The sequence below is a fragment of the Motacilla alba genome, chromosome 7 (genome assembly GCF_015832195.1).
Source record: "Motacilla alba alba isolate MOTALB_02 chromosome 7, Motacilla_alba_V1.0_pri, whole genome shotgun sequence".
Taxonomy (NCBI): Eukaryota; Metazoa; Chordata; class Aves; order Passeriformes; family Motacillidae; genus Motacilla; species Motacilla alba.
Window position 1 is genome coordinate 9,816,418 of NC_052022.1, and position 12,308 is coordinate 9,828,725.

Sequence of the window (12,308 nt, forward strand, 5' to 3'; positions counted from 1 at the left end):
TTTGGAATAATGAAAGGCTGCAGCAGATTAAACACTGCAGAACTTGTCGAGATGCCAGGTGAGGGGCTGCGTCCCAGCAGTTGTCCTGGGGAGCAGCACTGTGTGTGCTCAGCACAACCACAGCAGATCTGTCTGGACAGGTGTGCAATGGCCATGAGGGTTATGGGGTGTAAAGCCTGAACTACCTTCACCAGCCATCCACGCACAAAGCTTTTTTCAATAAGGTTTTTCACAGGTCAGATTGGCACCAAGAGCACCCCAATTCCTCCACCCTGCATGAAACCTAATTTGACTGTTCTAGTCGGTGAAAGGAAGAATGTTCTTATTTCATTGAGTAGGAGTCCTGCAGAGTTAATAGGTTCTTCAGTGCTTTTCTGAAGAATGCTATTTGGTTCTTAAAGCCAGAATCTGCTCTCTGGTAGCTAAATGCAATTCCCACAGATTTCCAAAGAAACTGGATGTGTGTTTCTTGGCAAAATGCAGCTATTAACTCAAAATCCTGAAGATACATGAAATCTAAAGAAAATAGTCTTCTTTGAGACTGTACCCAGCTCTTTACTTTCTAGAGAACATAAAGAGCTGGGTACAGTCTTGAAAAAGTAAAACTGAACTGTACAAAGACCTAAAAATACCTTTTAGAAGTGTATCTTGAGTTCAAATATTTTGGTGTTCCTCCCTAGTCTAGGAAAGAGAAAAATGCCCTTGAAATATGATCACTGGGTGCTACTGTTGAACTTGTAATCTTTTTGGCTTGAAAAAGTGAAGTGCAATAAAAATTTGCCTGTCATTTGGCACCAGGCAAATGTTATCAGTGAGAAAAATGGAACTTTAGGTTCACTTCATGAAAATGGGAGTCACCAATACTCATGAGCTGCAAATTGTCTCGCTAAGGAGAAGTCAGGGCTGCTTTATCTGTGAAGTGCTGGATCGTGTATGACTACTATTTTTCTTGGAAGGCACATACTTAGTGAGGCTGGAGGCCGTCCCAATCATTCCTGCAATATGCAAGCAATTATCTCTATGCTGTGTAAAATTTAATTTTTATTTTTCAAACTGTGAAGTAAAAAACCCCACCTTACTCACCTGCATTACCATTCTTCAAAATCAATGAATGTTTGATGCATATAAAGAATATATGATACAAATGTAAAGTAGCACCTTCTAATAAATGCTTAGGACATCCAAGGACAAGAATGGTTTAACATCTGTTTTCCTGTTCTAGATTGTGAGAGACTTATTTAAACAGATTTAAGGAAAATGCAGTCAAATATGGACTCTGCCTTCAAGAAAAGAAAAGTACAGTTCTGGAGTTAAAGACAGCATTTTTATAAAGAAATAATATTCTTTATGAGACTAGCTAATATGAATGGGAAAAGATGCACTGGCATTTATGTAAATGACCTCCTGTTCTAGACTTTTAGACCATCATAGTTGCAATAACATTAACTCTACTTTCTAAAATTTGGGATTAATCTGAACTAAGCAAATTTGACATTGTTTCAGGCTCTTTTGCAAAATGTGTAACCTGGGAATAAGTGCTCTGGCAAAATGCTTGCATATATGACAGGAAAATCAGGCTTCTTGTGTCAGGATCAATATATCAAATCTGTGCAGTGTGCTGAAGCAGATACACAGAAACATCATTTCTGTTACTGGAAATACATTATTTAATGCACATGTGCTTTGCATCACGGTTTGCCTATTTCCAGCTCAGACCAGTCAGGGAAATGGGATTTTCAGCAGAACTAGTTCACTTCAAAACATGCTCATAAAATAGTTGTTTAAGATTAGCAACAGAAGGATCAGCCCAGCAGTATACAGGCCTTGCAGGGTACAATTACCACATTTAGGATTAGTCCCTTTAACTGGAAGTCTGGAAGCTGAAAGAGTGAGTGGGGAGGCAACATTTTGGGGAAACCAAAATCATCAGTCATTAGTATTTGTCTTACTGCAATTCTTGCAAGGACCAGTAGTTCTAGGTTCAGTCTTTGTGATGGTGCTGTTGAAAAGTACATCCACAGTTTGACATGGATGTCGCAGTTTTTTAGTAGGGATGTCAGGCCTGAACCCAGAACCAGCAGTTTCCTTTGTGCTTAAACTTTTAAAATTTCAGTGGAAAGGATCAGGCAGTAGGTTACACAATACTGAGCAAAGCAGAAAGCCCTGAGGAACACAATGAGTGGTGGTGCACTGAAGCTGGTTACACAGCAAAAAGCCCAGGCAAACAACTCCCATCCCACTCTTCACCCCGCAGTCCTAGATGGATGATGGTTCAATGTCCATCTGTGAAAATGCTAAATTTAGTCTGTGCTCAGAGGAAACACAAGACGCAAGTCATGCACATGCTCGCGCTGATCTTTGAGGATGACCTTCCTGTCAGCTCCATGGGCCAAGTGCTGCAGAGCCACCCCCCTCCTCACCACTACTGTATTTTAAGGCACTCGACTACATACAGAGGAAATAGACTTTACCCTAAATACAGAGGAAATAGACTTTACCCAAGGAGCTGTTCTTATCCCCTTCCTCTGGGTGCTTGTTTTTCACTGGTGGGGCAGAGGTGTGGGGACGCTCTGGCTGCTGCCTTCGGGTCAGAGCTGGTGTAGAATCTCGTGGTACAAAGTGAACTGCCTGCTCGCTCTGGTGTCTGCACTGCACTGAGGCACCGCAGCTCCCACCAGGAGAAAAAACAGAAGGCAACCATACGGTTCCTTTGCAGTTAATAAAAGGAATATTCAGACCATTTTCAGCAGGTGCCTCCCCTGGCTAACTGTGCAGAGCACTTTGGATAATCCCTGACCTGATCTCTTGACCCTGAGTACCACAGCAGGAGGGCTGAGTCCTTTCTCAGTACAACAGCCACTGCTCAGCCTCTGTGAGCACCATTTGTGGTGCTTCAAAGGCCCCTCTCTCTGCTCTGATCCTGCTAACACAAGGGAAGGCTGAGCTCTGCCGTTCTATGAACAGGCACATGCTGGGATGACTGAAGAGCTGGGGACTGGTTTAGAGTCAGGAAGATGCCTCTGGTCTTCCCCAGGCCAAATGGCATGCTGCATAGCTCACATTACTCTAGAAAATGATCTCAATTAATTACAAGTCTAATATTTACTCAGTAGAACAGTCTTTGGTCTTTGTGGTTTACCAACAGCTGGGACATCAATATGTGAGCAATAAAAATTAAAGTTTCCTTTTCCAGCATGTGTTTGAAGACAATCTGGAAAAATAAGGATTGATGCAGTCTTGTTTGTCGGCATGTATGCTCAGCTGAAGTCCTCTCAGACCATTCCCTCTCAGATGGCTTGTGGGGCCAGGAGAGGGTTGTGGCCACCCGCTCACCCATCACCTGAGCAGCCAGGGGCCAGCTGGGACCTCCCCTTCATGAGCTGCAGCTCAGGAGAGAAATTCTCACTTCTCTGCAGGATAGCAAAAGGGATAAATCTTGGTTGGCTTAACCTGGCCCTGAAAAGCATGGGCTGGCCCCAGGAAAGCAGACTGGGAAGGCAGGCAGGAGAACCAGGAGGGCATGGAGAATTTATGATCCTGGTCTTCCTCAGGGGCTGTGCAAGGAACTGCAGTCCTGAGCCGGACACAAAGGGGGATACCACTACTGAGTTTCTCTCCAGTTTCCTTACCAGACCAAGTGCTGAACTCTTTGGCACTCTTGGTGAGTCTCAGTGGTCCACAGCATTTTAAATTCCCTCAATTTCTCTTTTTTCTTTAGTGGTAAAAACAGCATAGACACTGTACTGTGAAATTTGGGGTTAAGCTGACTGCGACTATGTGGATAAATTTTATCCACCCCCTGTCAGAAGGGGAAGCATAGGGAAAGTAAACAAGAAAATTTGCAGGCCTTCTCTCTTTTAAACAAAGAATCCTGTGTTTAAAATAATAAAGATCCACTGTACAAAAGCAAAGCAACTTCCCCCAAAATAGCCTTTCCTGTTTTATCAAAGCATTCATCAAAATTGTCCTTTTCCATAAAAATAAAGTTCCAGGTACAGTACTGGAGGCCTTTTGTTTTGACTAGATAACTGAAGCTGAAAGAAGTTGAAGCAATAAATATAAGTGAGTTTACTGGTACCTGGTATGTCCCCATGGCTGAATGTAGGTGTTACTATCTAGTCATGCCATACTGAAAATAAAAAATAATGAAACAGAAGTACCACCTCAGTGAAATAGGGCTATTCACAAACCATGGAACACCCTGCACACTATCTGCACCTTGACAGCATGGCTCCCACAGCCTGCATATGAGCTGTGTCTGTGCCTTGTAGGGGAGGACACATATTTCCCAAGGATTTGTCAGTTTAGTTTTGTTTTCTCGATGTACCCGACAGGTAAAACCCCTGGTAGAGCTACAGGCAGAGTGATATGAATACCCATACACAGATATGGCTCATCCTCTCAGCCTTGGCTTGCCTTATCCCTTAGACACAATGAAAATCAGATCTCATCACCCTAATTGCTACATACTTGTTCATTTTTTATTATTTTCAAGATAACTGTGTCCAGGAGAAGGTATAAGCATGGATAACTCCAAGGATGGACACTTCACAAGTGCCTGAGTTCTTCTGCATGGTGATTGTGAAGCAGGAGAAAACACAGAAGTGTGGGATCAAAGTCCAGCCGTGGGGAGGGGAGTCAGGCATCAGCAGCTCTCCAGCAGTGTGGCAGACACTGCCCACTGAGGTAGAAAGGAGCAAGATGATGTGAAGGGCCATCAAAGTGAAGGCAGACAGATTTTGTTTGATGAGAGGGGGGAAAGCCAGCAGAGAAAAAACAAGGGAAAGGGTGATGTGACTGAAATAGCAACGTGGTTTTGAATTCTTTCATCTTTATTTTCCTGCTCCTTTCACAGCTTCATGGAGCCACACTTGGATACTGAGGCAGAGCAGCAGCCCCGAGCTGGGCTGTGGCAGACCTTGGTGCCAGCCCTGAGAGCTGCCATGTCCCACCACACTCATGACCAACTTACAGTGACTTTATTGTAACTGAAAAGGACTGAAAATGAACATTTCTTGATGTGATTTTTCTATGTAAGCCATGTCTTGAACTTGTAGCAAGGACTCCATGAGGCACATAATGCCATCAGAAGGGGTCCATGTGACCTCTCTTGAAAGACAGCCTATACTATAAAACTTTGACTCTGAACACCGTTGTTGGATCAGTATCAGGAACAGAACTGAGGGTTTGTTTTTTTTTAATTTAAATATTGCATATTTATATTGACAATGGGAGCCTGAACATTGTTTGTTTAATAGGAACCCCATGACCAGCTTATGTACCAGTTAAATCAACTGTGTTACCTAATGAAATGTTTCCTTTAGTTCAGAGCCTTACAAACATTTTAATCGACTGCTCTTCATTAAGACTCTCAAAACCAAAAACAATTTCTCAGCCTCCACAAGGACAAATGAAGGTTTAATGCAACACACTAAAACTTCTGAATCGTCCTCACACAGCTCCCCTGGGACATCAGGAGTCATTACCATGGAATATGTTTGCAACAGAGATTGTTTAAAACACAACCGAGAAAGTGCTTGAGCCAATGCAGATCACAATTTAAAGCTCAACAGGAACAGGGATATAACAAAAGCAGCCTAGACTCTTTTCCTGCACTAAAACCCAGGATGTTCTTAAAAAACAGAGATGTGGGAAGAAACAATTATGCTTTTCCCTACACAGATGATTCTTCTGAGATCAGGAACTGGAGGAAAGATTCTTTCAAACACAGCAAGAGCTGGATTAGCATCACCAGCTTTGCACACTAATGCATTAAATGACCTGCTCTTTCCCACATGGAGAAATTACCAAAATGCAGGTCTCAACATGACCTCTTTTTGATTGATACCACTCTTCTCACCAGTCTTTTAAAATCCTTATTCTATTTCCTGCTCTCCCAGCCCAGCCTGCCATGGCACCCAACCAGCCCCAGGCTCTCTCAGGCTGCAGGGGACCCCCAAACACGTGAGCTGGTGCAGCACCAAAACTCTCATCCCTCCTGCCCAAAGCCTGGTGCTCTGCCAGTGACTCCTGGACAAAGTGACCCATCTGGGAAGGACAGGCAAGATGGTCACTCTGCTAACATACCCCTTGTAAGATCTGTGCTTCCTCTTCCTCTGGAAAAAATCCAACTATTTCTCAGTTTGGTCTGGTACAAGGACCAACCACTGCCACCAAAGCCCTGCTGTTAAGTGGACTTCAGCCTGCACAGCAAGATGTTTGCACAGTGTCTTAAAAAAATATATTCCTCATCTCCTCCAGAGATATGCACCAGACACAAGAATCCTGTGGGCAGGATCTGCTTTGGGGCCCTGATCAGTACCTTCCTCTCATGTATCATCAACCCAAAACAAATGCCATGAAACCCTAGCTCTTTTTTAATGTCTTCTTTTTCTTTTTGTCATGGAGGTTGCTTAAAATTACTGCAAGAACTGACCTCTGTTACTCTTTGAGTTACCTAATGTGCTTGATGTTACAAGAAGTCATCAGACAATGACTTTTAAGACCAAGATTTCATCCAGTTCTTTCATGGGCCAAATTCAAATTTGAAATCACTCAGTCAAAGTGAACAGGTTGCCACCAGGAATATGCTTGGCTCAGTGGGCTTAATGAAGGTCATTAAATTGCTTTCTATCCAAGTGGATGTCTTTCTCAATTTGAAATTTATAGCTTAATACCTTAGAGCTCAATTATAGGATAAAAGAGACAGAAATAAAAGTCACAACTTTCCTGTATATAATCATGTGGCATAGTTCAAACAGAGCCTCATTTCTAGTACCAGAGATCTTTCTTCTTCCTTCCTAGGAATAACAGTCAGAAAAAAAACCCAAAAAAACCAACACATCCTGCAAATTCTGGAGCCCAGTAACAGAGACTGCAGACAAATTCCTTTTACTCAATCATCTGTGTATCACTTGCAAAAGGTTAATCCCAGAAACCTGTTTGCCTTTTTGCAGAAGGTAATTGCAAACACTCACTTCATCAGAAAGGAAGGACAGGCAGGAGGATACTTGTGCTCTGAGCTGTAGTCAGGTCATGAAAAAAAATCAAACATGTATCCTCCAAAGGAACACAGCCAGGAGTCAGACGGAAGGCTGGGAGACCAGTCCTTAAAGTCTCTGCACTCTTAGTGATCAACAAGAGAGAGCTGTACAGATATTTCATTACAAAAGGTAGGAAGTGTTCTCTTCTGGGTGTGTTCTGTTATATTCACACCATGTCTTTCCTTTTGCAATTTTTTTATGTTAATTCACCACCGATTTTCAAAGGAATAGTGTAAAAGAGTGAGAGCCAGACAGAGCACAAGTTCCATTGCAAAGTTTAGTTTTGCCTTTCTAGTGGCTTTAGGTTAGACTGTTCAGAAAGGCTTGATGAGGACTTGCACAGATGTTCTACAAAATGTTCTGGTGATCCCACCAAATCATTCAAGGCTTCATTGATTCAGATTGTGGCTAACATATTACTTTCTTTAATCTTTCATTTTAAGGACAATAGGTAGCTTCTATGAGCCATGACTTACATTTATCCTCCACCATTACTTACAATAGGACTGAACAGAGTAATTTGCAGTTTCTGTCTATGAAGATGTAACTATGTTCTGATACTTGGCGAAACTCTGTATATTTCTAAAATAGATGGTAAATACTATTATTAGAAATGTTAACTTTTGAGTACAGGTACTTTCTGTTCCTAAAATTACTTGTGCTTGTAAAAGCAAAGAATTATGTGCCTTGGTAATTGCAAGCAAAATTCAGCTATTAACCTGCTTAACCTGCAACTGTGTATGTTTACATACTTGAAGCAGACCAGGAGCATCATTAATGTTGATGTAAGATGTGCTAGGTTGTGTTCTGGGTTGTAGAGAAAGGCAAGAAATTGTGGAAGCCTGGACCAAGGGATTCTGCATGCAACCAGTGCCTAAAGCTACTGGAAGTAGAGAAGGGCACAACTCTGAATAGTTAGAAACCATTTGTCATGCTAATCTTTCCAGCACCTCATGAGACCAGCAGGCTCTTTCAGCAGCTACTGCATTTTCCCCTTTAAGCTTACTCCTCTTTCTTTATTCCCAGCATCTGTTCTTTCAGTTTAAACAATTTCCTGTTTTCCTAATAGAGGGAGAACTGATTAGACACAGAGGCTATTTGCTGTACACTGGCCAAAATTGTGGAAGGGGTGGTTATTTTTATTATTTCTAGCTGCACTTCTGGAGATCCCATTAATTCTGAGGCTCCCTGATACAGCTTTGGTATGTGCAGGAAGAAAACTGAGGCCAAGGGAGAAAGAGATATAAAGGAAATAAAGGCCATGAACACATGGCTGGAGCCAGCCTGCCCCAGACTAACTTGCTCAGAAATGCTGGGCCAAGAGGCAGCTCCAGCCCGGGAGCAGTGGCAGCGTGTTAGGTGAGAAAACTTTGCCCACAGGCAGGCAGAGTGTGCCAGCAAAGCCTTGGTGCTCTGCTGACACAGCCTGGTGGCTTCCAGCTATCAGTGGGCACTGGTCCACCAGCCACAGCCCAACACTGTGCTCATCCTGCCCTGCCTGTGGTGCAGTTGTGCCCTGAAGCTCACACAATCATGCCAAAAGCAGAGTCTCCATGTCCCCTGCCAGCCTTCAGCCCCTGCCCCACCTTGTCTTCAGCCCCAGAACTTCCTGCCTCCCTTTTCACAGCCTACTCTTGCAATGTTGAAGTTTTATTTCATTTAAGGAAAAGCTCTCCAACCTGTCACTCTCACATGAGGTTTGGGTGGTGTTTCACAGTGCCCTTGAGCAGAGACACCAGCCCAGCTGCTGGACCATGCACACAGCAGACACGTCCCCAGCTTCCTGTGAGTCATGCCAGCCAGTGACTGCTCTGACGCAGACCAGGCTGGTTTTCAGCTTTACCTTTCTGTTAACTCACAGATAATTTGCATGGAAGCAGCTGCAGCACTTCTCAGCTGAGGGCCAGGACAGGCTCCTGTGGCAGCAGCAGGGCAGGGCCCTGGGAATGCAGCAGGGAGAAGAGGTGCCAGGTCTGAGAAGTGCATGAGGAGCTTGGAGCTCACACTGCAGACAGAGCTGACAGCTGAGGGATCAAATCTGAGAAAAGCTGAGCTCTTGTCCCCCAGGTTTGGATCAAATCCTCTTGCAGGGAAAGTCTGACAGCAGACTCTGGCCCTAGAGCAGTGCTCTGTCCTGGGCGTGTGTCCCGCTCCCAGCCTCCGCAGCGGGAGTGCAGGCAGGGAGCGAGGACAAACTACAGCTCAGTTTCAGTGCTTTTTCTCCAAACAAACAAAACCACCAAGCCTAACTTACTCAAGCAACAATGGATCAAATTCTATTTCTCTTAATGCTGAGTGGAAAAAGAATTTAAAAAGACAGTTTAGGTTGCTGGCTTCCAGTTGGGAGTGGGATGATATGAACCTTTCCTCCCTGGACATTACTTGTGTTGTGCATGGCCAGAAGTGGGGCCATAGCCAAAAGGAGACCTGCTTTGGCCACACTGACCCGAACCAATCCTGGTCTATCAGCCTGGACCATCTCCTAAGCCTGGTTGCGTGGATGCTGTATGTGGGACACACATTGCTCAGAACAGAACATCAACTAAAGAGGCCACAGACACCACAGAGACAAACAGTATTCACCGTTCGTTGTGAGTGAAGCCCAAGCTCTCAGGATAATACCAGAGATGTGTTTTGTTTCACACTGATTGTAAAGGATTCTTTCCCCATTGTACTGTGCCATTACACACAATGTCTCCAGTTCACAAGGTAGTAGAGTGTACCAGCACTCACTGGTGGCCTCTTTGCATTTAGAGACAAGGATACACTAAAAGAACATGAACTAGTGTGCACTATGGCAATCATAAAATAACATATCCACAATTTGGGGCATCCTGGGTGGATAGACAGCATGGCTTTCCCTCATTCTAGTCCTTTAGGCACTGAAAACGGTCCCTCTGTTGTTAAAAAGTCTTCTTTTTATCCAGAATCTCAAGACAATGATTACCACATAGCAGAAGACACACATGTACAAACACTGATTCATGGACATGGAGTCAGGCTAGTGCTGTGCCCATTCACAGGGACCTGGGAACAAAACTCACCAAGGACTGAACAGCCTTTTACCCACTGACTGCAGAAGCAGCCCAAGCAGCTTTGCACTTACATGATACAAGAGGGAAAACCCAAAACAATCTTAAACCAGCTGGACTGTTGCCTACCTTTTCCTGAAGGGAAGAAGCAATCCATCTCCACGCTGCTGCGGGAATGGGAAATGCAGAGGGCACTGCTGGGGACCAGACCCTCCTGCGGTGGGCTCCTCTCCGTGGTCCGGACCAAACACCAGCCTGGCCTCTCACTGGGCCTCTCCAGCAGCTCCACTGTCTGCCCCACCTGAATGCTCAGCTCGCTGCTGTGGCCCGCTGTAAAGTCCTGGAGCACCACAGTTAGTTCACACCCTCCAGACAACTGCCCAGGTTCAACAGGAAACAAAAAAGAAAAAAAAAAGAAAAGGAATAGATGTTAGCGAGGGTAGGATGAAAGCAATCATCTCTGCATCATATTTACACTGGCAAAGACAGGATTTGTGTTCCTTAGAAGCCAAGTTAATAATTTGTTTTGTCAAAGTTCAACACGTTGTGCCCCTGGTTTCCTTTACTTCTTATTGATTTTGCTGGGCTGAAGTGAGACACCAAAGCTACCCACCCAGTAACCTTTTGAATGCTAGCTGTGGGGGAGTTTTTGAGCCATGAATCTTCTAGCTGTGAGTGTCCATCAGAAACCCTGGGGGGGGTTTTTTGTTGCTTTAATTTCTAGGGTCACTTTCTATCTTGGCAATAGCCCAGGATGTCTCAGTGCTGTGCTTCATGGTGCGACAAATTCCAGCTCATCCCTCTACAGAATAAGCGAGGCACATTCCCACTGGCCACCAGTGCACTGAGGAAACAGCTTCCCTTTTATTGGAAGACAAGAAACATACCCTCATCTTCCCAAAACTGCTCTAGGGACCTCTTGGGAGAGTACAGATCCTGATGGGGCAGGTCAGAAAAGCTCCTCCCATGCTCTCTGATGGAACCCAGAGGTGTAAATATATAAACACAGAGTGATTGATTATATGCTGACTTTCAGGATTTGTACCTAGGAATAAATGTAACATTTTACTTCCGTACTGAGTGCTGGAACTGCTGTTTTCCTTCAGCCTCACACCCTGTGGCTCTCGAAGAATAACAGTGGTCTGTGTAACCACAGTCTCTGTATAGCCAGGGACTGGCTTGAGCTTATATTCCATAAGTGATTGTACAGATTTGTCTTTAACAAAGCTTGGGGTTTCTTTAACAGAATAGGATCTCAGGGTTGGATCCTTGCAGGTCTAAAAATGTGTGAGAATGAATCTAAGTTATTCTGGCCTGAGGAATCTTTCTTAATGCTCCTCTGTAATGTAGATTTTTTGCTGCTTGCCTGTTAGGGACCCACTTTATTTGTCCTGTGTGCTGAATGCTTCCCCAAGGTATGCAGGAATCTTTGGGGTTCTTTTTTCCAGTGTCAAATTTGATAGAAATTTTGATAGAAATTAGTTCACTGATTCAAAAGTTCTTAAGATGAGGATAGTAAGCAAGCATAATACCATAAACTTTATTTTCTTAGGATATGAAGCTAAAACCAAGGATATTATACAATAATATTAAATGAATGACTTGTAAACTCAACTGAATTGGAAGAAACCTTGTCAGATGTGGAGTAACTGTGGAATCAGTAAAAACTGGGGTCTGCTTCTCAGCTTGAATGGGGGAGCCCTTGAGGAGAGCACAGGCATCTCTATAGACTTCACTCTTGAGCTGGTAAAATCCCAAAATCCCTTCTGTCAGCCCAAGCAGCCCCCAGTACACACTCCCATGGGAACAGCCTGTCTCCCCACTCAGTGGCACAGGGGTTTTTGTCTCCAATGCAGACGTGAAAGAAATCCCACTCACAGGGGTGATATTCACAGTTACAGAAAGGGGTCAGTGGACAAGGACTGGTTCTCACCTGTCCTGTGTCTCTGCCGTAGACGAAATGCTAGATTTGGGGAAGAAGAAGGAAATATTTCTCTGAAAGATTATTTGTAAGTAAATAGAAACAAACAAACAAAACAAACCATGGCAGCTGTTTGAGGCTGTTCAGACAAAGTGCTGGCATTAATCCTGGCAGAAAGAGCTCAGTGCACTGATGGAGGTGCACTGGAGGTCAGTGTAGCACGTAGGTGGGCAGCTTATCAGCAAACCCACTACTCATCATGCTGACAATCTCCCCATAACTGGAGAACAGACATTCACAGGGATGGTAAGA

The 12,308-nt window shown here is 44.1% G+C and overlaps 1 protein-coding gene across 12 annotated transcripts in view; it reads right to left on the reverse strand.

Moving 5' to 3' along the window:
- Positions 1-12,308, reverse strand: part of KALRN (kalirin RhoGEF kinase) — a 470,788-nt gene that overhangs the window by 85,453 nt on the left and 373,027 nt on the right. For 11 of the 12 annotated variants that reach the window (XR_005257665.1, XM_038143643.1, XM_038143641.1 and 8 more), the window contains 2 exons: positions 12,009-12,038; positions 10,205-10,451 (listed from right to left, as the gene is read on the reverse strand). Coding sequence is in view for 11 of the 12 variants with exons in the window: in XM_038143643.1 (XP_037999571.1) it covers positions 10,205-10,451; positions 12,009-12,038 (277 nt within the window). In the remaining variant the exon portion in view is untranslated. The remainder of the gene's footprint in view (positions 1-10,204; positions 10,452-12,008; positions 12,039-12,308) is intronic. The other variant, XM_038143645.1, reaches the window with a different exon arrangement.